This window comes from Triturus cristatus, chromosome 9 (assembly GCF_964204655.1).
Source record: "Triturus cristatus chromosome 9, aTriCri1.1, whole genome shotgun sequence".
In the NCBI taxonomy this organism is placed as follows: domain Eukaryota; kingdom Metazoa; phylum Chordata; class Amphibia; order Caudata; family Salamandridae; genus Triturus; species Triturus cristatus.
Window position 1 is genome coordinate 1272394248 of NC_140592.1, and position 24637 is coordinate 1272418884.

Consider the following 24637-nt stretch of genomic DNA (forward strand, 5'->3'; position numbering starts at 1 on the left):
AAGTGGCCTGGAACCGTGAAGTAAAGCTGTACACCACCAAACATTGAATGAAGCCACGGACCCCGCTTTAGTACTGCTACTATTTTAAGTAAAGAGCGCCGACCCCCCCCACCCCCTCCCCCCTCCCTCCTCCCCCTTCCACTCTCACTGCAGTTCCTGCGGTAGGTTCAACTCACCGTAGAAGTCATCTGGTAAGTTGAAATCCAAGTCAAAGAAAAATCATAAGAAATCGAAGTGGGACTTGACCCCATCCCGCCACTTCCAATCCGAAAAGAGAAGTCACAAGGGTGTCCTGGTGCAAGTTCATCTCGCTCACGATTGAAGAGCCTATTTCACAACTGGTCCAGATGCCCCCTGAGTTTCCTGGGCCATTGGTGACACCGCAGCAAGTAAAGGCCTTTAAGGAGGCCAATATGTGTATTTTTGTTACTCTTTCTGCTTCCTCTGGTGTTCCTTTGAGCCCCAAGGAGCAGCTGGGGACCCCAGTTAGGTTATGGCCATTGAACCCATGCTTGTGCCACCCGGGTCCCAAAAACATGCTTCGGTTTCAGCAGGGACTCTAGTGTCGACTTCCGTTCCGGCTCCTAGACTTGTGCCTGATTCCCTCATTAACACCTCGTGTTGCTTGTGCAAGAGGTCGAGCCCTTGCTGAGCCTGGTGTCGGACTCTGAGGCAAATCTGTTTCGACCCCGGTTGAGGTTTCACCTGAACTTACCCAATTACTTTCTAACTCATACAAAACTCTACCTCTACCCCATAGACTCCCTCAGAGACTCCATATTTTTGGTTGTGTTTTTTTTTTATCAGAGTTTGCTACTACCTGATCATGACGATGGGGACGATTTACTGGAAGCACCAGTTTTGACATTGAGATCGGTTAATGTCATATGCCTTTTAGGCCATTATACGTAAACCCTTTGGGACATTTCCAGCAAGATCTTGACAGTAGTTCCGGAGGAGTTTTGCACCACTTTGGTTCAAATCATTCACAACAGCCATGAAGACGCCAAATGCACAATCAGGGCTGGCCTCGATAATACTGATTGCTTGGGGTGAGTGGTATGTACTAGTTTGGTGCTCTGGCACCATTCGCAAATGTGATCCACTGGCTTCTCTGGAGACATGGAGACGTCCTTTATGGGATATGCCTTTTCATTAGCCCCGCCTATTTGATGCAAAAGCTGATTCTGCCCTCTAATGCTTTGAAGAAAGTAGTGCCAGAGCAGTTCCTTGGGTCTTTCTACCAATGGTTGGCAATTTCCTAATGAGTTTTTACCCTTCGCAGGCTACTCCAGAGGGTTGGTAGACCGACAATGCCAGGCTCCTCCACCACCGCAACACCCACCCCAGTGGCCTCACCCTTCGAAAGAGGAGGAGAGACGCCATTGGATGGACCCCAAAAAACTTTGTTTTACATGGATCGTACCAAGGGTCAGCCTTTGTGGGGTTCTCGGGGACATAGAAGGGTAAAGAAGTGCAAGAAAAGCACTTTATCGAGGCGGACAGTCCTCTGCATTAAGATTTGCTATACATAGGCCGAGAAGCACCCTCCGGAAGGATTTAGAGCTCATTCTACTGGGACCCGGGCTGCTACTGCTGCAGTGACACTCGGAGTGTCTGTTCTTGAAATCTCTCAGGCCACAACGTGGACGTCAGTGGCGCATTTACGAAGCACTGCTGCCTTGACCGCCAGGTCAGAGTAGAAGGACGTTTTCTTATTCAGCTCTGCAGGACTTTTTTGGTCTAAGCCCTCTCCACGGACCCTCACCTTGTGGAGATACTGGTTTGGTTTCTATTCTGAGGTGAGAAATCTGCATTTTGGTAACTCTTTCTGGTGAATACTCTAGCTGCAGATTCCTCAACGCCATCCCACCTCCCCTTCTGGGGATTGTTCTGTATGTTTTACCATCTTAAAAGGTACCAATTTAGAGATCTGTTCCATGTAACCTCCAATTGTTCATGCTCCACTTTTGAGTGCTCAGAAAGAGTCGAGCAAGAAACTAACATTAGAGTGCAGGGGTGGCAGTTAAATGTGTCTCCTCTTCATCACTTTTGGGGTGGAATGAGCCAACATGGAGCTGCATGGCACTACCTAGTGGCACTCTGGAGCACTGCAGCGGAACCTTCCAGATCCAGTCTGGCGCCTGGGTGGTAATCTACAAGTGAAGAAACTGCAATTAGACCGACTGTCTACCAGAACGAGTGTTACTGAAGGTAACCAACTTGTTCTTCTAGCTAGTCTTTCTTCTTCCTCCAGTAAGCTTAACACATGTCTGTGTGTTCTGGAGGTGCTCCATCTATTCACTTTACTGAGTTTGTTGACATGAGCATCCACAAACGACCTCCATTCTGAGTGAGGGTGGTTACAACCCATTCATTGTAGGACGTGAGTGGTGTTGCAAGAGAGTAGTCTATGGCTAGAAGTCTTTTTAGCCATGCCCTTGTAGAGATGATGCCCACTGCCTCTCTCGCAAAGAAGGTCCATCAGGTCTCCATAGGGGCGATTACTTATCTTCTACATATTTTAAACAAATGGAAGCTGTGTGATGGGCAATTATTGGCTGATCGATGGCATCCATATGGTTACTTTGTGGTGCACAGGGCGGTGGAATCATGCAGTCGCCTTTATCCAGGATGGATATGCCACACTCCTAATCTCCTACCTTAGTCACTCTCCCCAACACACCTTCTACCTGGTGGGTGTGCCTAGACTTCCAGGCAGTTTTTTTGCCAGCTGCAGAAATGGTCAGAATTGCTCAATAAGTGTCAAGAGTTAGAAGCTGTAGGAGTTCTAAAAGCAATTCTTCTGTTCCGTCTCTTGGGGATTATGGAGCAATGTACCACTGTTTTGGATTCAATCGGTCTGTCTGTGTGCTTCTAGTGTGCCAGTACCCACGACCCATGGATCCTTAGCTTGCTGTGCCAACGGTTCAGGCTTCAGATTCCAACATCTCTTCACTCACTCTATTCCCCAGTCTCAAGTACATTGTGAAAGAAGTGCAGCTTCCCAAGATAGTGGCCATATTGAGGTAGTCACACAGTTTCTACAGGGGCCTAGTGGCCTCTCGGTGGCTGTTTTTTATTCTCAATCGTGATCCAGCTAGTGGCAGAGGCCCCTCGCAGCTTACGGATAGAGTGGACCTGTTCACACAGGAGGGTCATATGCTGCACCCTTGTCCACAGTCGCCTAAACGAACTGCATGTAGGTGTCTTGGGTGGGCCAGTTCACACGAGAGGGTCAGACGCTGAACCATTGTCGCCTAAACGAACTGCATGGTGGTGTCTTGGGCAGACATTACAGGCATCATCATGGGCAGTAATCTTTACTGTTTTTAGGTCTCGCCTAGCGATGCAGCGCCATGAGCTGCTTGCTAGGCGAGATCTATTGTTGTCGACTTGCTCTCAATGGGGGACAGGACATGTGCATGCGTACGGCACGGCCTGAACAAGAGATGTGCACGCGTATGGTGCAAACAGGAGTTGTAATAACGCCGCAAGCCGTACGCGTGCACATCGACTGTCTGTGCCGAAGCTTAACAGACAGGAGATGTGCACGCCTACGGCTTGCGGCGTTCTCAACTCCTGCTCGCACCATATGCATGCACATGTCCTGTCCAGTCGCGGCTTGCTTTGTCAGCTGCATGTAAATCAGCCGGCCGGTGGGCACGTAGAGCATGCCTCCCGCTCAACCCTACTCACCGGCTCTTGTGGGGACTCTGCGCTGCTCCCCGGCTGGTCTCCTCTATGGCCGGGGGGACTCGCCTCTTCACCCGGTCACTGGCGCAGCAACACGCGGGGCTCCGTCTTGCTCACAGGAGCCCCGCCTGAAATCCTGCTCCGGCCGCACCATGTGGCATTCACAAAGGCGGGGTGGGCTCCCGCCGGATTTCACTCTGCGGGGTGGGCTCCTGCCTCGCTTCTCCTACACGCGTGCTGCAACACGTGGGGCTCCCTCAGCTCACGGGAGCCCTGGACAATTCCGGCCACGTGCTCCATGCCCCGCCCATGTCCCAGGCAAGGTTGCCTGTCTTCCGGGTCGTGCTGAAAGCGGGCAGGAGAAGGCTTCCAGAACAGTTCGGGCTGCGGCGGCGAAACGCGGAGTGGGCTCCCGCCTCATGAATAAAACACCAGGCGGACAATAAGGGGTAGGCTCCCTCAACTTAAAATATAAAGCGCTTATTCACTTTTTTTTTTTGAGTGGAATATAAATTATCCAAATTTAAACAGTTGAGGCATTTTGCTTTTTTGATCAGAACACATTCTCTTTACAAAAAAAAAATTCCTACAGTGTTGCCCTGTCTCTGCGCGCACATGGCGTCTCCTCTCCACGCTCACACCACGCGCTTGTTTTCTAGGTCACTGTGATGCAGAGTGAGTGGGAGTGTTTTCTTGTTTTCTTTTTGTTGTTAATGAATAAACAAGATCTTTTGGGGCCAGCGTTGTTAGAGTTACTGTTTTCCAGAATTGACAAAAGCTGCAGAACACATACTCATTCTTCTGCAGTTCCAGGATTCCTGCGCTGGGAGTGAGTTCTGTGCGGACGTGCTCTCATGGCGATCACCAAGGTGACCTGGAGGGGTCACGTTTACACCGATAATAGACCCCCTGCGCAGGGATCGATGCGTGCCCAGAATGTCAGAGAGGATCAGAGACTGAAGCTGCCCTCAGAGTAAGGGGCGAGGATTACTTACTCCTAAGTTGTTGTTCACATTTTTATAGCGCACAGACTCTCCCAGTTTGGCATCACAGCACTTTCAGTATGCGCGAGGCGACTCTCCACTCGTTTTGCGTTGGCTTGTGAAGGAGTGCGCTGCTTGTGAAGGGGTGCGCTGCGTCACTGTATGAACGAGACCGTTCGTGTTACGTGACCGTGTCCGCTTCAGTGAGCTTTGGGTCAGTATTCTCGGTGGCTGATGGCGGAATCTAGGGCTCTGCATCCGGGCACTTGGGCATCGTCCGGGATGGTGTACTGTACATGCCCTCTGCTGGTAAAGCACTGTGTGTGGAAGTTAACCAACGGTGGCAAGAGTTGCCGAATATTGTAAGAACCCATCAATGTGATGTTTGTGTTTTGAGTGTAGGCCAGTTCTGTCTTTGTTTACCCTTTGCAATAAGGTAGGGTCTCAACTGGGTGGCTGGGAATCCAAGTGATACCATGGCTAATGAAACACACAACCTCCTGGTGTTTCTTCTCCTCAATCACATAAAAATAGAGCAGACGAGCACAACCGTTCACCTGTCTGCAAACATGCTAGATTAGACACACATTAAGACTTTGAATTAAGTTAGTGAAAAAAACACAATAAAGACAAGACCAAATTGCGACTTTTTTAAGTTAATTGGTGAGCTTGAGCACATTTTCACTGCTTTAAAACAAGTAACATTTTGAGGCGGCAGTCATTCATAGATGGCAAATTAGCGATAGCAGCAGATGACAGTGCACGGTGTAACAGATCCGTGTAGCCATACTATTCCGGAAGATGCTCTCCCGCTTAACAACGTTTGGTATAGAGAGACAGTGATACCCTGTTTTCTGGACTTAAAACCCATCCTTATCACCACGGTCAGCTAACCCAGTGCTTTGTGTCCAGGCTGCCAGTTTCTCAGAAACCCACTGTTCACATTCAAGAAGGTCTGCGGCGCTTGGACGCGAGTCTGCCAGGCCGAGCAGACATCTAGCTGTCACTCTTAATTCTATCCTCGCACCAGAAGTTGTTTCTGATTGATATTACAATATGTTTCCCCTTGGTACTTCAGAGGGCCTTCTGTTTTGTTTTTGAACCAATGCACTAGGTCTCGCATTTGCAAGAGTTTTTTTAGCACTGTAAATGACAATGCCTTTTATGTGTGTGTTTTGAAAAACTTGCAAGTGGTGCATAGTCATTGCTTACTAGAAGCAAGCCTGGCAGTAACTGCGCCTCTTTTGCTGCCAGCCTTGCTTCTCGTAAGCAATGGCTATAAATACAAAGTGCATGTTTAAGCACCTCTTGCAGGTTTTCAAAACACATAAATAAAATGCATTGCCCTTTACAATGCAAAGAGCTCAAACTCTGACAAATGCGGGACCTATTGCATTGCAAATGCCTGATGACAACTGAGTGCACTGCCAACAGTCTGTCCACCAGTGACTACAAATCCAATTCAGTCACTGATTTCACCAACCAGGATTACTTATGAGCCACCCTCTATGTTGCTGGATGACAATGATGGATATAGTGAGAAAAAGCCTGAGGCACAGAAAGAGATCATGCTTTACTCACATGATTTACTCACAGGATTTATAGACTGAGCTATCACATTGAATCCATAGGTAGAAGTCATCAGGAACTAGACATGTTCCATCATCGGCATCAGCATATGGACTGGTGATGCTTCAGGGAACTGCCGCCTTGCCCGATGCCACCAGTCGTGCAGGTGCCCGCAGTTTTCTTGGACTGATTGAAGCACATGATGCAGAATTTCTGTGTTAGATGATTGCTTCCACCAGCACTGCCTCTGCCTTCAGCACCAGTTTTGCCTCCTTACCCACAACCAGGGTTTTGCTCCTTCGACTCCGGAGTTATCTTGCACTGCACCTGCACTGGCTCCCCATCAACAAGAGGATAACCTTCAAGCTCATCACCCACGCACACAAGGCACTCCACAACACCGGACCAGCGTACCTCAACAGCCGACTCAGCCTCTATACCCCTACCCGCCAGCTCTGCTCCGCAGACTGCGCCCTCGCCACCTTCCCCCGCATCCGAAGAGCGACTCTCGGCGGCAGATCATTCTCCCACCTCGCCGCCAAGACATGGAACACCCTCCCCATCCGCCTGCGGCAGACTGAAGACCTCCTAACCTTCAGGAGACTTCTCAAGACCTGGCTCTTCGGACAGTAGCGGCGTCCCCCTCCCCACCCCCCACCAGCGCCTTGAGCCCCTCACGGGTATGTATTGCGCTTTATAAATACTATGATTGATTGATCTTCTACACAACTTCAGGAGAGGACTCCAGCGGCTCCCCTACTAACTCACTCCAGGTCCTCAGTCTGCCCTCATGGGCTATTGCATGAACACACTCAAACGGATGGTATGCCGAATTCTGTTGATGATGAGGGGACGATTCATGAGATGCGACCACTCTCGACATCCAAACACCTAAGAGGGAGGGATGCTTAAATACATTCTGACAGTGCAGATTCAGATTCCACTCCACATGACATTGCCTCATGAAGCATGCTGCTAAAGAATCCACATCCCAACACCAACCATCGCCCAAACCAATATCTTGTTTGACTTTAAAGACCGTGCCAGGAGGTCAGTCAGATGCATTCCTATCTTGGATCACCTTTTGGGGAATCCAAGAGTTCTCTCTGCTCTCCTCAACTGCTAAGAAGAGAATCTCCTTCATTTACAAGCTCCTGAGGAAGAAATCCTTCAGTTCCTCAAGCACACAGTGGGGCCGATACTGAAAGCCCAAGGAAAGAACGGGTTTTATTTTAAGTGAGATTTTACCTCGTCAAGAAAAAAGTGGGGAGAATGGCATCCTTTTCTGGCTCTAAATAAATCGAAAACTGGGCTTCAGAATGGTTACTTTGTTAGACATCCTTCAGTTCATCAGCAGGGGCGAGTAGTTGGCACTAATAGATTAGAGTTGAGGTTCTGGGCATAGACTTAGGGGTCTCCCAGTGTCCGGTAGGTACAGTTGATTCACCCTCAGCGGCACAGGGGCAGCCGGGTGCAGAGAGAGTTAGGCCCAATGCTATCCTATGAGAGGTAGGGGGGGGCCTTGGTTGGTGGCTGCTGACTTGCAGGCCACGCGGCTGTGGGAGCTTGGCTCCTGGTCCCTTGCTCACGGCAAATGGGGAAGTATATAGGTGTAGAGGTTGCACTGCCAGGGCCACTCGGGTGGCTCGGTGCAGGGTGCTTTTGAGCCTTCGGCTGCTCAATTGATTTCATTGGGAAAGCTCCGGTTTAGATAAAGACTGCAAGCTCGGGGACGAAGATTCTTCAGGTGGCACCACCACTTCGAGAGGTAAGTTGGGTAGTTGGAGGATAGGTAGGTACCCCGGGATTGGGCACAAGGGGCCACGGGGCGCCTGGTGCAGGGGTGCGTTTTGGTGTCGGGAAATCTTATCTTCTGTTGATCGCGGTGGGGGGGGGGGGGGGGGGGCACCTGGTTCTGAGGCTGCAGGTGTCTTCAGGAGCATCGAGGGAAGTCTTTGGGTGCCGGACTCGGGGTCACAGTTGCCGTGGGGTCGTCCTCGTGGTCTTTTTTCACTCCCGCACAGGCCAGGCTTGGCGGGTGCAGAGTGGGAAGGGTTCGTGGTTCCGGGCTGATGGCAGGAATTAGAAGTAGATTTTGAGTAGAGCCTCTACTCATGGGAGTCCCAGGGGCTTCAAGCCAAAAGGCAGCCAGGTCCTCCGGGGTTTGTGAGGTTGCTGGCCACAAGAGATGCCGGGTTGGAACAGGAGCAGGTTCGAGGGTCGACGGACCGGTAGGGCTGGGGCCAAAGCAGTTGGTGTCTTCCTCTTCTTAGCAGCTGCAGGGCAGGTCTTCTTTCTTCTTGCTCTTCTTTGTATTTCGGAATCTGGAATCTGGGGAAGGAAGGTTCAGGGTGCCCCTAAATACTACATTTTGGGGTGTTACAGGTAGGTGAAGGGCAGGGACCAATGGGGCTCTGTCCTGGGGTGGGTACACCCCCTATTCTGCCACTCTCCTGTGAGAGGGGGGCAGTAGCCTAGTCCTGATTGGGTAGGGCCTCCCATCTTCAAGATGGCGAGCGCCCGGAGATGTGCTTCACCTCGCCTCCCCCACCTGAGGGGTGGGTTTGGCAGGCTGGCACATCCCCTGCCCTTATTTGGGGTTTCCGGCCAAGCTTCCCGCCAGAGTGGGGGTTGCAAGTAGCCTGGGGAAGCTCCGAGGCGGCATGCCTTTGAAGCTTGCCCCTGCCCATCCTGGGGGAGGAGATTTAGCACCTCGCCCAGGATGTGCATTGTTGCAGACCCAGGAGAGCAGGGGCTCTCCTACCCAGGGGTCCAGCAACATGTCTGCTGTGTGGCAGCCTAGGCAGCCTCAGAACAGACGTGGAGTATAGGTTAGGTTTCAGGGGGCCACTCTAAGATGCCCTCTGTGGTGCTTGGTACATTAAATCCCATCAGTGTGGGTTTAATGTGCTGAGCAGTTTGATCCCATACTTCTCAGTCTTCAGTACTGCCATTATCGTGCTGTGGAGTTCGTGTTTGACAAGCTCCCAGCACCATGTACTCTTAAATGGCAGCACTGCACTTACAGGGCCCAGGAATAGACCTGGGTACTGTAGGGGCACCGGGCTCCTGCCTCTGTGCCCACACCACTGGCATAGGGCACCCAGCTAGAGGGGTGGCTGATGTATGCCAGGGCAGTGTAGGTTGTGGGCATGGCACACAGGGATGTGTGCAATGTTGACTCTCTGTTTTGTCTTGTACCCAAACACTCCGCCTGTCAGGGCAGTGTGCGTGTGTTAGGGTACAGGGCCTCTAAGGGTGGCACAATGAGTGCTGCAGCCCTTAGAGGCCTTCCCTGGTCACAAGGCCCTGGGTACCTAGGGTACCACTTACCAGGGGCTGACCTGTGGCCAGGGTTTGCCAATTTGGTTTTGAGGTTTTTGTTTAGGGAAGGAACATAGGCCCTAGGCACCTGATTGGCAGGAGTCCAGGGCACACTCAAAGTACATTCAGCAATTCAGCAACATTGTGAGGGCATACCATGCAAGAAAGATGGCACTTTCTCACAATCTGTTAGATCCACTTAGGCTGACACTGAAGGCAACACAATCCAATCTGTTACCCTCCAGATCTATGGTGTTTCTGGGGTCACATATGTATAGGACACCCTAAAACCATCTCCTTCCTTTCCAATTTTAGGATGATCTTTGTCATCCACCCAGTTTTTCAAGTAAACCTAAAGGTATCAGTTTCTGGAGTGTTGATTGGCATTAACAACGGGAGCAGTCTTTCGTCGTGGCAGGACATTTGTTTGGTTGGTGAAGGCGGTATGCAGAATGTGTTTGGGTGATGATTCATATCTTTTTGTGCCTAACTCAAGCTGCCGCTGCCCCTTGGATTTCAGTGTCAGCTAGCCTTTGGTGGAGCAGTTTATGCTAGAGTGTCAGATACTGGTGAAATTTTGAGTGGTAAGATCGCAGCTACGCTGTTGGGGGTCCATGTTCTTCAGGTGATCCCCGATAGCTACTAATGCGGACTCTTCTGGGCGGAAACCAGTCCGTCATGCTAATTTGAGGAAGGAAATGAGAGATAATTACTCTGCCTTTTCAGCAAGCTTTATTATGATTGGTGTGTTTGCTATTGGCCTGTAGTTAGCTGGGTCGGTTCTGAGTCATCGAGTCTGTGCCTTGTAAGTGCTGGTGTAGTGTAGGACGTTTTGGGCGGATGTGTTTTTTAATGTTGGGGTGTAAGAAATTAATTATCAGCAGCTCCAGGGTCTTTAACATTCAATCACAGCAGATCCAGATATTTGTTAAGATCAGAACACAGTGTAGTTGCAGTGAGATGGCATCATGTTTAAAAGAAAGATTAACAAGCCCGTACCTGCCAGCTTGTTGCCGCAATCCTTGACCGCGAGGGGCCGCGGGGGAGCACATCACTGCCACTACTGCTGCTGGGGAGGCTGGGACTACAGCCCCCAGACTGCTTTGCGGCGAGGTGCCGCCACCGTCACCGACACACCTTGCCAGCGCCTGGAGGCACTTAAAAACTGGCCAGGGCTCCCGCAGCACAGGACACGTGCGGGTGTGGCCGTCATCGACAGGAAGAGGCAGGGCAGGGCCACACCCCTTTCATTTGGCCCTGAGTAACTGAGCGAGGAGCCAAGCACTATCTAGAAAGGTGCTGTAATTCCACTATCTGGCTCCTTGCTGATGCCGGCTAATGGTCTAACTTAAGCCTGCCTCGCTAAGGTCTCTTTAGATGGTCACAAAGTTTGTTTCCTACCCCTACCAGACAACTTGTCTTTTGGTAAACTGATTAGTACTATTCAAAACCAGTTTGTTCACTGTACACCAGCCCTTTATTAATTGACTGTGAGTGCCCAGGAGTATTTCTATGTTCTGTGTTCATATAGGGGGGTCCTAGCTCTATGGTTTTATTTTTCATTGAATTACCACAGTAGATGCATTCTTAATCATTGTAAATTATTTTTTACAGATATAACACTTGCACCATCTGGCCTGTTTCAGGGTAAAGCGACGGCTACATTCTTGTGCTAGAGAGGAATGGGGAAAAGGAAAGCCACAGGGGGAGAGTCTAGGAGGGAAGGGTAAGAAGGCAAACAAATCTACTAAACTGTCAAAGCACAAAGGCAGTACCTGTGTTATTGTCCGCATTGAGAGCCTTATCAGCGAGTGCGAAGACCTATTAGCAGCACCTTCAGGCACCGACCACAGTTTCATTGTCAGGCAACCTTCCCCCTAGCTCTACAACCCCTATTGGCCTACCAACAATCCCTGAAATGTTCAGAAGACTGCTATCGAAGGGGCCTCCACTGAGTAAGCAAGGAGAAATCACTCACATCGCAAGTGTTCATTCGCCACCTCAAAGCCCCATCACGTACCAGTTAAGTCAGCACGAGTCCGCACCTAAGTGCATAAACAAATTAGCCCCCCTTATCGATCTGAATGATGATAATACAGATCGACAGTCTCCAGTTGGGGTGGGTGACACATTATCTGCACCGGTACCCCAGCAGGGGAGCACAAATCGGCATTCCAACCAGTTCATCAGTCAAATGGAGGACCTAAAAGCACAGACCAGCAAACTAACCGAGGAAGTCTGCACTCTTAAAGTAATAGTAGGAATGTTAACAGACACCATTTATTTATTTATTTAGAAAGTTTTATAGAGCGCGAACAAGATCCTTGCGGATATCGGAGCGCTTTACATAACAGCTGGATGTAAGTAGAACAATACAAAATATGCAGGTAAACCATCATATAAAAGCATAGTTGGTGCACATAAAGTAGGAGGATTAAAGCATGGTGCTGTCTATTATAACAGGAAACAAGAGAACTCAGGTCTGAGGAGATAGAGCTCATGTAAATTTAGCCATGAGAAACGCTTTGACTTCTTTTTTGAAAGAGGCGGAGGAGGCGTTCCGTCTGGTTGCGGGGGGCAGAGCGTTCCAAATTCTGGGCGCCATCCCCGAGAAGGATCGATTATAAGTTTTCTTTTTGTTGAACCTTTGGGGTTTCAGTAACAGGTTTTCAGCACTCCTGGAGGACCTTAAACCCCCAGAGATTGTCAGTTTCTGCGCGAGGTAGCTGGGAGAGCTGTGGTGTAAGGCTTTATGGGTCATGCACGCCACTTTTAGGTGGATTCTAGCTTCAAAAGGAAGCCAATTCAGGGATTTTAAGTCCGGGGAAATGTGTGCAGTTCTTTTCGAGCCGGTGATGAGTCTAGCTGCAGCATTGATCGACGCTCTTAAGGGTGCTGTTGCAGCTTTTGGGAGGCCACACAGGGAGACACTTCCGTAGTCAACACAAGGGATAACTAGCGCTTGTACTGCTAACTTGAGGTCCTCGACTGGCAGGAAGGGTTTCAGTTTCCTTAGGGTACTTATCTGGAAGTTAGCTCTCTTAGTAGCGTTACTGATGTGTTTTTGCATCATGAGGTTGTTGTCGAGAGTGATCCCGAAGGATTTTGCTGAGTCCACTATAGTTGGTTGTACGTTGAACGCGGTGAGCTGTTTGATCAAGTCATGCATTAACATAAAACAACTGACCTAAGACTCCCCCGGTGTAAAGGATAAATCGTCCATGCCCCAACATTCCAAACTCAAAGTACAACACATTGTCAACTTAGCCGATAATAGTAGGGCCCAACTCAACAACATAGCAGATTCCCAGCAACATAGGGAAGCGCGTCCCGCTCAACAAAAAGGAAGGGTCTACATTTCATCACATTCCCATAGTAATCAGGACAGGTTGCGTGGTTTGGGGGTCCCACTGCACAGGGCTGGAGCTGTTAACCCAGCTCTCTCAATATCAAACCTTCAGGTCGGACAAATGACACAGCGAGTGCAGTTAAGTAACAAGAAGTCAATGGTGCATAATACACATCGTCAAATCTTAACGAATACCCCTAAACTGACTCCTAGCTTAACCAAAGATGACGAACATTCCCTTATAAATACATGCACACAATGGTTAAGGCACGTATGGAAGTGCAGATCAATTATTAGGGAAGACATACTCTCAGCCAAAAGATTTTCAGTACCTGGTATGGAGCTGGATTATGTTTGCTTAACGCTTGCAAACACTGTTTTGGTAGATAACTTGGTGGCCTTTTGATATTAGGACCTCACATCTGAACCAAACAAAAAAGTAGGATGAAGTACAACCCCCCGGAACCATCAACCAATTTGAGAACGTGTTGTATTGAACAACTGCGTATAGAGGGTTCCACTTTACATCAGATAGATTGAAGGTTATGGAACACCCCCAAGCATCCCAACCAAAAGAAGTTTTACAGTTAGGTAGTGAAGCCCCAGGTTGTTGATCTCCCTCCATTAGCCGTATCCCTGATCAGGACATGGGCCCCATGGTTACTGGAACAAAGGAATACACCCTAGGTGACGCATCCCGTTCCTCACATTGGCAGAAATCAGGCCAGCTTGCATATGTCTCATGGAACATTGCAGGCTTTCAGTGCAAGATACCCTCTTTAGAATGGTCAGCATTAATTGAGTCCCAGGACATCTGTTTGTTCCAGGAAACATGGTCGACTAATCCAATTTATCGCCCAGGTTATCTTCATTTTTATAAACCTGCAGTTGGTGGTCAGAGGGGTTAACAATCTGGGTCAGACAGGGTCCCTGTTATAGGATTGAGGAAGTTTATATCGACAATCCTGATATTATGGCTATTCGCCTAAGTTCTAATCCGCATTCTCAAATAATGACATTTAATGTGTATGCTAGGGGTCTCACAGGTGGTAGGCAGTCAAACAGTCTCCCTTTTAGGTGACCTCCTGGATAGTTGTAGCCGATCATGCAATTTTGTAATAGCAGGTGACTTTAACACCACCTTTGAGCCCCTCGACCAAGATGATAGTAATCTCAGCAAAGAGGAAGACGCACAGTGGAACATCCCCTTGTTAGACCTCCCCACGATTAAGAAATGGACGGAGGCTGCTCTACAACTTAAAGCATTGTATATGGAGTGGGACATCAGGGCCGTTAATGGTAGAGCTCCCTCATATAGAATAGGTTCTAATACATTCTGTAATTGCCAGAGAAGGAGTCGCATTGACTATTTCTTCATTAATCTAGAACACTGGTCGCTCCTTATTGGTATGGAGGTAAAAGAGAGTAGAAAGTAACCACAACAACAGCAAATACCCGGATCAGTAATGACATGAGGCCGGTTAAATGGCATGGAATTCTAGATAACGAACAATTGCTAGCTTCGATAAGGGCAGATGTTAGCACCTTAGCAGTTTTCCAATCTGCTACCACACAGGCCAAATTAAACGAGACTGGAACTCAAACCCGTTAAGATTTATTTGGTAAAATAAAGACCTACTTTTTAAAACCCTATAGACAGCAAAATAAGGCCAACACGAAGCATGCTAATTGGTATAACAAGTCGTGCAGAGAAGCCTACAGTCTTTGGCCCTAGCTATAAAATCCAAGGACATGGGTAAAATTAAACAAGCACGAAAGAGTTATAGAGCCACCCAATTAAAAGCAAAGAAAGACTGGGGCAAGCTTAGATGGTATGATCTTTATCAGGCTAGTAAAGAATAAAACTCCCTAAAGTTCTGGTAACTAGTTAAATGGGGTAGTGGAGGACAGGCGCCAACGCCACAAAATCACGTAGCACTAGAATTATGGGTCACATTCTTTGAGGCACAATTTTTTGCAGAAGAAGAGAGGGGGATAGATGAACCGTTCCTAGTCCCCCAACCCAACACGGCTCTGACATTTAATATTGGCGAGGTTGCATTGGCTCGAAGAGCAGTCCCACGAGGAAGAGCTCCGGGACCTGATAGTATCCTGGCTGATTTAATTTCTGCACGATAGCAAAATCTGGCAAGGGTACATCAACTAGCAAATGCAATCGCCAGTGGAGCCTCAATACTTGAATCCTGGCGTGGTGCAGGAATCCTACCCATTCACGAAAAGGGAGATCGATCCTGTCCCAGCACCTACAGGCCAATCAGTCTTCTAGACTCAATACAAAAGATAATGGCAAGGTTTGTGCTGAATACAATTCAAAACTGGATTACAGAAAATGATATATTGACCTCATTTCAGGCTGGGTTTCGTGCGTATGTGAGTACTATTGATCAGGTTTTTCGCTTCATCTTAATTTACTGGCGGGTTGTGGTGTTAGCAGGTGGTACTATATATGCTGCCTTTGTGGACCTAAAGTCCGCTTTCGATATGGTTCCCCGTAACAAACTGTGGGAGGTCCTAAAGGATTTAGGGATGCCTCTTGACCTGTTATCCATTATTGTGCGATTACACGAGGCCAACTACGCCCAAGTGTGCTGGGGTTCACAGGGCAACACTACCGATCGGTTCCCCGTATCTAAAGGGATCCGGCAAGGGTGTGTTATGGCCCCAACATTATTTTCACTATTTTTAAATGGGGTCGTTAACTATTCTTCCTCCCACCTGACAGATGCTCCTGTACTCGCAGGCATCAAAGTACCGATACTTATGTTTGCAGATGACACGTTCGTCATCTCAAAAAAACAAAGTGGGCTGCAATGCGCGCTAACATGATTTGAAGTTTTCTGTAAGGATCGCGGCCTTGCGATAAATTCAAACGAAACCAAATTTATGTTCCTCCACAAACATAGAGCAATAAAGGGCAGGGTTCAATTAAATAATGATAATCTCGAACAGACTGTTTTTAGCTACCCAGGGATTACCCTGGGGAATAACTAAATTGGAAACCTCAGATCGAGATCATGGCCCTAAAACACCGCCAATTAGCCGGAGCACTGCTGAAAGAACATAAGTCCTCGCAAACAAAACCTAGAGGTCCTGCGTTGCAGGTTTACAAAAACAAAGTTATGGCCTCAACACTATATGGGGCAGAACTATGGGGCTTTGATAACTTGACACCATTAGTCCTAGCTCAGAATAGATTTGTGAGAGGCCTCACAGGCCTTCCGCTAAAAACGCCACTAAAACCACTTTTCTACGACCTAGGATGTAATCGTCTGGACGAGACCGCAAGATTCAGACCGATAGCATTCTGGCGAAGACTATGGTCCACTCCTGAGCTTTCGCACTATGCAAAAGCACTAAAGAATGTTCGAGAAGCCGACACATCCTGTAAGATAACTTGGTTACAAAAGGTGAAGTGTACTTTGGTTAATATGGGTTTGAGCCGTTTGTGGGAAGATCCAGAAGGCCATCGGTTTCCAACTAAAAGAGAATTAAAGGAGCTTTACTGGTCCATGGTCACCACAAATAGCAAGCGTACCATCGAGAACACTACATTGACTGGAATCTTCACAGAGCACAAGCTCATGTATGAGACCTACTGGGACGTCATAAGCCTAGTGACAGGAGATTATTTTTCACTCCCTGCAAAATCTTTTACTCACAAATGGTACATTACTAAAGACAACAAGTGCTATCTCTGCACAGATCAGGAGGAGACAATTTCACATATCCTCTTCGCCTGTCCCGCATATAAGGCTTCCCGGGACAAATTGCTCAAACCCTTAAGTAATACTTTGGGCACAAGGTCTAGTACCACAGCGCTAAGAATTTTGATGTCAAATACTAACGAGCTCTGTGTGATTTGCATTGCCAAATACCTAGGTTGGATGTGGCGAGTCCACACCAAACTGTTAAGGATGCTGGTGGCATCTCGAAGTAGCAACTTATAGTAAAAAGATGAAGATTTGCACATGTACTCTTCCCCCAGTCCTATTGGTCTGTGTTGCGGCTTTTTTAACTTTGTTAACTTTCTTAATGATTTTATGTGTTGTCATTTTTATAGATAATTGTTAAACTTTTTATGATGTCATATCAACTCCACTTTTTACACTATTTGTATAATTGCAAGTGATGAGCCTAAAGCGAATGTTCTAAATTAAACTAGGTTTTTATTGTGATCTTCTGCTAAAACTTTGTAAATGTATTTTATGATCTGTGTGATCGAAATAAAGACTATGAACTGAACCAAGCCAACTAAAATATAAACATGGTCTCAGAAGGTGCTCCTCTTGATCATTTAAACTGTAAGCACCTCCTAAAGAACGGTGTCACTAACCACTAACTTAAAGGGCACACAAGTTTAGCCATTAGCGTAACAAAATGTGTGCAATCTCCAACGGTGACAAAAACCTGCAGAAGGAACCCTTCTAAGGACCCGGTTTGTTGGTGGACGTTGAGAGCTGCCCTTCCACTGCAATTAGATGAATAACTTGCTCAGGGAAACAGTTTATGTAATGTAGATAGCATACCGACTGACTTTTATCATTTACTGAGTATATGCCTTGGCCTGGTAGCACACCCTTTGCAGGAGTCCTTTAGACTGCTGCTTTGCAGGAGTCCTTTAGACTGCTGCTCGCCTCTGCTTAGTCGTGAAGCTAAACTGTTTGCCTCACTTGTTCCTTGGCTTTGTGACATTGATGCTTCTGATTTTCTTGTTTTTAAAATGCTCTGTGGTACACAGATTTTAGGCAGAAGGTCTTAAATTCTTCAAGGATGTATAAATAATGCGCGTTGGTTGAGGTTGTTATGCAGCTACACTGTCTGTGTGTGTGTGTGTGTCTGTGTGTGTAACCTTCGTTTTCCAATCTTCTTTCTACAGAACTTGATAACACGGATGGTGCCAAGCTGTTTAGTAAGCAACCCGGGAGGATCCAGAGGGTGGCCCGTGGCTCTGGCGTCTCCACCAGGGATGTGCAGGAGCTTCTGACCCAGTACACCAAGTTTGCACAGATGGTGAAGAAGATGGGTGGCATTAAAGGGCTTTTCAAAGGTAAGACCAAGCAACCACATTACATTTACTACCTGACTAGTAAATTGGTACATTAATCCTGCACTGCTTTTACTACAGACTCCACTCACATCCCAACTTCACTACTCAACCACAAAATGTGTGCATTTATGCCATTTTAACCCTTGGTACTCAACAACAGAAGGAATGCGTTCAGCTCCACCCATTCTTCTGGCCTCATTGCTCCACCAGCTCTTCTAATACCCTCCACTTGTCCCATAGTGGGTGCACCCCCAGGCATTCTCACCACCACCCCCTTCTACTTTACCCACAGCGGGTGCATCCCTTCAACCTTTCAATGTCCTTCACCACATCCTCGCGTATTCTCCATATACTTTGGTGTGTGCTTTTTACTATGTAATATTTCTCCTGCTATTGCCCTCTTCCACTTGCCCAACGGGGGTGACATCACACCGCATCATTTACCTGATGCTCCTCTTCCCTACACAAGGGTACCTCCCCACGACTATCTTCTGTACCCCACAATGGACAGTGGAAACATCCTCCCTAGCCATTGTTTTGAGCCCTCTTGACACACCGAAGTGACTGGTACATCACCTGAGCCCTGTACGTGGCCGGACCCTCTAGACGCAATCTGCATTCATCAGTTGTTCTCCTGGCACTCCTGCCTTCCGCTCCCTCCATTTTTTGCATCCTCCACCCTTCCCCAGGAGACCATGGATCTCGTCCACACTCACAACCTTATGCGTCCCACAGCCTTTTCCCACATCCCCTTCAGTGCGAGTGTGCTCCTGAGAGCATGAGATGCCTTCTAACTGTGTGTGTCCTTCCTTCTTGCACTGCACAGAAAGCCCCTTGGGGGCGTTGAATCTTGCACAGTTGTATTGGTGAACGCTCGTGCCTCTCTCCTCTGGCATCGTGTGCCCACAATTCCTCCCCAAGTGTTTCTTGATTCCCGTACTATGGCCCCTTTCTTGGTCTCTTAAAAAAAAAAATATATATATATATATATAAACAATTTGATTTTCCAGTTGCATACAACACAGTACTATGAATAGAGCATATAATCGCACCTGCATCCCAGGTAACCTTTCCCTTTTTCATGTTCTCAGTTCTGGTTATCTGCATATGTCCATCTAACCTTTTCCTCAACTCTGATTCTCTCTCAGTGGACTTGATGTTCCACCTTCAGTTTCGTCTTAGCATTTTCTTAGCAGTTTACAGGATGAGCCATCTACAATGGGAAAAGCTGAATAAACTTGGTTGTTGCTCCAATGTTTGGGGTCTGGACTCTGAATTTATCATCGTGGTCCCTTGATATGAGGTTTTGGACAAACCCTGAAGTGTGAAACGATGCATTCTGCAAGGCCCCGAGTGCAGTCACTGCTCTGACATGGAACTATGTTCTCTGCACCCTCATGCTCAGATTAGTTCTTGTTGTTTTAGGTGGCGACATGTCGAAGAATGTTAACCCCTCACAGATGGCCAAGCTGAACCAGCAGATGGCAAAAATGATGGACCCCCGCGTTCTGCATCACATGGGTAAGCTTGACTTGTTTCTCAGTACTAGGTGCTGCTGGCGTCCCAGCCCAGTAGCACTACTACTTGACCAGTAGAGGCACGCCGCTGTTGTATTCCTTTGTAAGTAATAGTTGACCACCTGTTAGTGTCTTCTAGTGATGGGGCTCTTGCCATTAAAGAGTCTCCTGTTTGGTACCACCTGATTCCACTGTCTGTTGGCTTAGCTGTGGGGCCATGATCTGAGTGGGTTTGGGATATGAGTTTCTTATGTTGCCCTCTATAGAAGGGCACTAAAGTTTCCAGTGCTGATGGATGTAAATTAGTGTTAGGAGCTCATCTCGGTATTTTTCAGAAGCACTAAGGCCCATTGTAATGCAGTGACTGAGATGCACAGCACTACAGCTAACGAGCTCCTTGTCGCACACTTGCATACATTGCCATCTTACAGGGGTAAAGGCTGTGCCTTGTCACTATTGATGAGCTGGGCTTTGGCTGTGGGCACGATGGCTGCATGGGAATGCAGAAATCCATCCTTACATTTTCAGTGCAGCTGACACTGTGACCCCTGCTGTAGGGACCAAAGGTTCACTGGGAGGAAATAATCATAGGGCAGCGATGGGGCACTGACTGGCACGTAGCTGTCCTAGGCGTCTGTTGACCGTGCTGCAGGTAAACAGAAGCAGCCCGCATGGACCACTTTCACTTTACTTATGTCAGTGGCCAGCATGTTGGCCATTTTGTACATTGTGAAAACTGCTGTGCTCGCCCAAGCCTGCTGTTTTGCACACCTATGTCTTTGTGCTTGCTAAGCAGCTTCATGCGCATAAATGTCTTTGCTTTACACAAGAACCTGTGTCATCTGTAAAGTCCATTGTGAGATGGGCACGTCCAAGTAAGCTTAAAAGAATATTTCACGTCTCAGACCTGGCATGCCTTGACAATGTCGATTTGCTCTTCTGAACAGGAGCCTTGTTCAGTGGTTATAAGGGGGCACCAACTGTTTTTTCTTTTTTTGTTGAAGCCTGTGTTCCTTTGGATGACCTTTGCCTCTGTGTCCCTTACTTCGCAGGAGGCATGGCAGGATTACAGTCCATGATGCGACAGTTCCAGCAAGGGGCAGCAGGCAACATGAAGGGCATGATGGGCTTTAACAACATGTGAGCCGAGGGGCTGCAGCCACCAACTGACGACATTGGAAACATCTCTCGGTTCCATGAAGGGCATCCAGCAATCGCTCCGCAGCCGCTGACGGACTTGAAACACCTCTCACTCTTCCATGGAGGCCTCATCGCGGCTGCTGATGAACTGCATTAGAACTATTTCAAGGTTCCGTGGAAGGCCTCTTCGTTGCTGCTGACTGACTACACTAGGAATATCTCCAGGTTCCATGGGCCGCCTCCTTGCAGCTCCTGGCAGATTATATTTGAAATATCTCTAGGATTTCTGAACGGCCTCTTCAAGTGCACCGTGCAGACGACGAGCTGCTCCTCTGAGGCTTAACTAGTGCAGACTCCTCGCCACTCTTTCTCCACCATGGTTCAAAACTCTTCCTCTCCAGGTTCACTTTTAGTTTCGCTTTTAAGGAGAGCTCCTTGGTCCTCCCGGGGTAGGGGTGCTCCTTAAAGCTTTAGAGGCAGTAAATAAACCTTTCAAAAAATAAGAGCGTGAAAAGGTTTGAGAGACTTTGGTTTTAATTGTTTGTATCGATTAACAAAAATATTTGTAAATGAAACCTATCTTTGGTCTAAAGTAAAGTGCAATTTCTTTGATTGAGAAGAATGATGTAAAATAAACAAATTCTTCATGGCTGCAAGACGTTGGCATCCAGTGCCTCCTCAGATGGTTGTGAGCACGGGTCTTGCCTCGGGAGAGACAACAGAGGAATGTCTTGAGGTGAGGCGCTACCTTCGTAATGGTTTGTTTGCCATTTTTTAGTTGCTGGTTTCTTTTTTTGAAAGTGCTGACAGTATTTCCAAGTATTGGATTGTGAAACACAGGATGTAATGCAAGTACTGGTCTGGGCTCTAGAGCAAGTAATGGATGGACTGTTAGTGTGGGGTAGATCTGGTTGGGCTTCAGGAAAAGGCTTTGATTTGGTCAGAATATTGGTTTGTTACGTATGCTACCAGGAGGGTTCATCGTGCCATTGATGTTTGAGTCTCGGGGATCATCTCTCTTCCCTACTCTACCCCACTGCCTCCACCCTCATGCTACCTTGGTATTTCTGGAGACCTCGGTTATGCTCCATGACATTTTTCCTCCTGTACCATTTGTGTTTCTGCATCCCTTACTTCAGTGACTGTTCTGGTCTGTCTGTTGCTTTTCTATCCCACGCATCCTTAGTTCTGCTGGCAGGAAAGATGGTTTCTTAGTGTGTAGATTGTCTGTTGAATATCTGAGGCTGGTATGGTCTTTAGTTGTTGGGATAGATGTCTGAATGAGGCGCTTGCCCGACAGGCCTGTGCCTGGAAAGGTTTATATAGTATGAACAGCCACATGAGGAGCACAGCTAACGTGTTCTCCGAAGGAGTAGTCTCCTTCCTTCCCTGCAAGTCACTGCGCCTTTGTGACCATTCTTCAGTTTCCTCTCTCTGCTTCCTGGAGCCCCCGCCTGTCTGCACAGAAGGATCCAAAATATGTCAAATGTTTGTTTTCCTTGAAATGTCTCTAAAGTTTCTGTAACTTGCCCTTTCATCGGCCTTCTCCGCTATGGGGTTTGGTGGGAAGGAGAGAAGGAAGCAGCTATGCACAGGATCATCAGGCCACAGGTTCTTTATTTTTATTTAATTTTACTCACCAATCACTTACTCATCTGAATTCTAGAAAGGGCAGCTTTCATTTGAAAAGCTTCCTGTGTATGCTTTTACTGCTGTAGAAGCAAAATTGGAAAAACACGTTCTATAAATAAAGTTGTATTTTGGTACAAAATATACTAGGCTGTGGCCTGTGAATGTTTGGTAATGTGTCGGTACCATTGCTTTTTCACTGCATCCAATACTGTGAAGGACAAGTCTAACGACACGTGGTCATGGAAGCAGGTGTGGGCCCTCTCGCCCCTGACATTGAGGAAGACAGGATATTGATCAGAGTCCTTGGGAGGCTTCTTTCAAGTATGTGTTTAATCCTAGTTCGTCAAAACGTCTGCACAAGAAAATTTTGCCATCATCTTGAAACGTCATGTAGACACACCCTCTTCTTGCTACCACGGAGTTGATCAAAGATACATTGCTGCGTGCAGATGTGTTGGTCTTTTCTCTACGTCCTTGTCCCGTTCCTCTAAATTCATAGCACAGCCGAATGTTACATGAAGAAGCTGGCACACTAATGCAGATCACAAAGAAAGACTTACGCCGGCACATCCAGTCCCTTTTTCCTGAATCCTGGCATGTCCTGATACTCAGGCAGGTCTTGAATGAGTACATTCTTGAAGGGGAGCTGGCACCTCTACAGGCCCTAGCCTAGTTAAGTTCCCACTTGACCTTTGTTGGACTTTCGGTTTCAAAGAGTTTTCCCTTGCTTTCTGCGCACTCCTCGGATTTTGCCATTGACTATTAGATTTAAAAGGCGTCTTGATGAGTTGCCTGAATCTGAGTTGCCTGAATCTGAGTTGCCTGAATCTGAGTTGCCTGAATCTGAGTTGCCTGAATCTGAGTTGCCTGAATCTGAGTTGTGTTTGTACCTCTTCTGCCTATGGCCACAGTGGTCCTGACCGGAGTGCATGGACTGGGATTGTTAATCGTACTGCAAACTGCATTGAAAACCAGCTCTTGAAGTGGAATGACCTCCCAGGTGGCATACTGGATCTGGTAGATTTTTCTTTGAGCAATATCGCTGCACGCTGGTAGGTGGCATCAGTCAGACGTGCCGGAAGTGACGTCCGTGTCACCTATATACACCTATGCACTTCGGCGTGCAGATGTCAGTTCTTTTCTTTCCGTGCCCGTCAAGCGCTGATTATTGACAGAGCTACCCTCCGTCTCTTTTTGACAGGACTTTTTAGACTTTTTGTCGACCTGTTTTTGATGTGTAGGAAATCATGTCCAGGAAAACTTCAGGATTCAAACCATGTGTTGCCTGTCACTGCGACATGTCGGTGACGGACCTGCATTTGGTTTGCGTGTGGTGTCTGGAGCGCGACCATGACTCAGTCGTGCTCCGCCTGCCAGGCCATTGCTCCACAGGCTTTGAGGTAGTGGTCCCTAAAGCTGCTTGCGGCCTGGCAGGTGACATAGCGTCACTCGACTCATGGGAGGTCACAAACACGGTTAAGAGGAAGGTCCCGGAACCACTCCAGGCGTCCCAAGTCCTCTTCCTCCCTCTCAAAATCGTCGGGGGACATTCAGGTAAGAGGCACAAAACACACAATAAGTCAAAGCATGCTTAGACTTCTCCATGTCCATGGACCGACGCAATGGAGCAGCCTTGGCGTTTAAGGCCTCGATCTCTGGAACCTGTGCCTGGGTCAGCTCCACGCCTCACCGCATTTCCTGGAGCCAGCGCGACCCCTGCTCAACTTAAAGAATTTTACGAGGCCATTCACCTCAATTTTGAATGGCCTGACCCCTCTTGGGTGCCTTTGGGCCCCATGGGTTTGGAGGGGGGCCTATTGGGTCCTGCGCCAGCGACTTTAGCCCTGGTGCCGAGGGCCCCCATAAATCTGGGAATGGTTTTAGACCGGTGACAGTCATGTCACTACGACGTTTCTCGGTTCTGGCCCTCACACTCATGCACAGCATGACCCCGAGCCGATTCCAGCACCGACAGGACTTCCGATCCTTGGTTGCTACTTGAGCCTTATTCCGAAGGACTCTGAGTGGGAAAAGATTGGGAGGGGTCACTTTGGTCCTCTTCAAGTCCCAGGGCCGACTGGTGTAGGCGTGTCCTTGGGCGTCTGATTTTTTTTCTTACCGAAGCAGTCGTGATTGAGGGGTCCTGTGTGCAGAAGATGCAGGTGATGTTGGGGAGTCCAGGAAGAGTGCAACCACGATGGACTCTAGCTCTGGAGCGCTGGTGAATCTTAACACCAGTGGCCCACATCAACTCGGGAGTCTTATCTTTCTGAGTTTCTTCAGAACTAGGTTTTGAGTTTTTTCAAAGGCAGGCAGTTCTCCCAGGTTTCTTGAGTTAACAGCTGTAGGACGAGTCCAC

The 24637-nt window shown here is 48.0% G+C and overlaps 1 protein-coding gene across 1 annotated transcript in view; it reads left to right on the plus strand.

The window, feature by feature from the left end:
* SRP54 (signal recognition particle 54) overlaps nt 1-22419 on the plus strand; it is a 136466-nt gene extending 114047 nt beyond the window's left edge. The window contains exons 12-14 of the mRNA XM_085627433.1: nt 17819-17989; nt 19415-19510; nt 20559-22419. Of these exons, the coding sequence (XP_085483559.1) occupies nt 17819-17989; nt 19415-19510; nt 20559-20650 (359 nt within the window). The 3' untranslated portion in view covers nt 20651-22419. The remainder of the gene's footprint in view (nt 1-17818; nt 17990-19414; nt 19511-20558) is intronic.
* Nucleotides 22420-24637: the final 2218 nt, after the last annotated feature.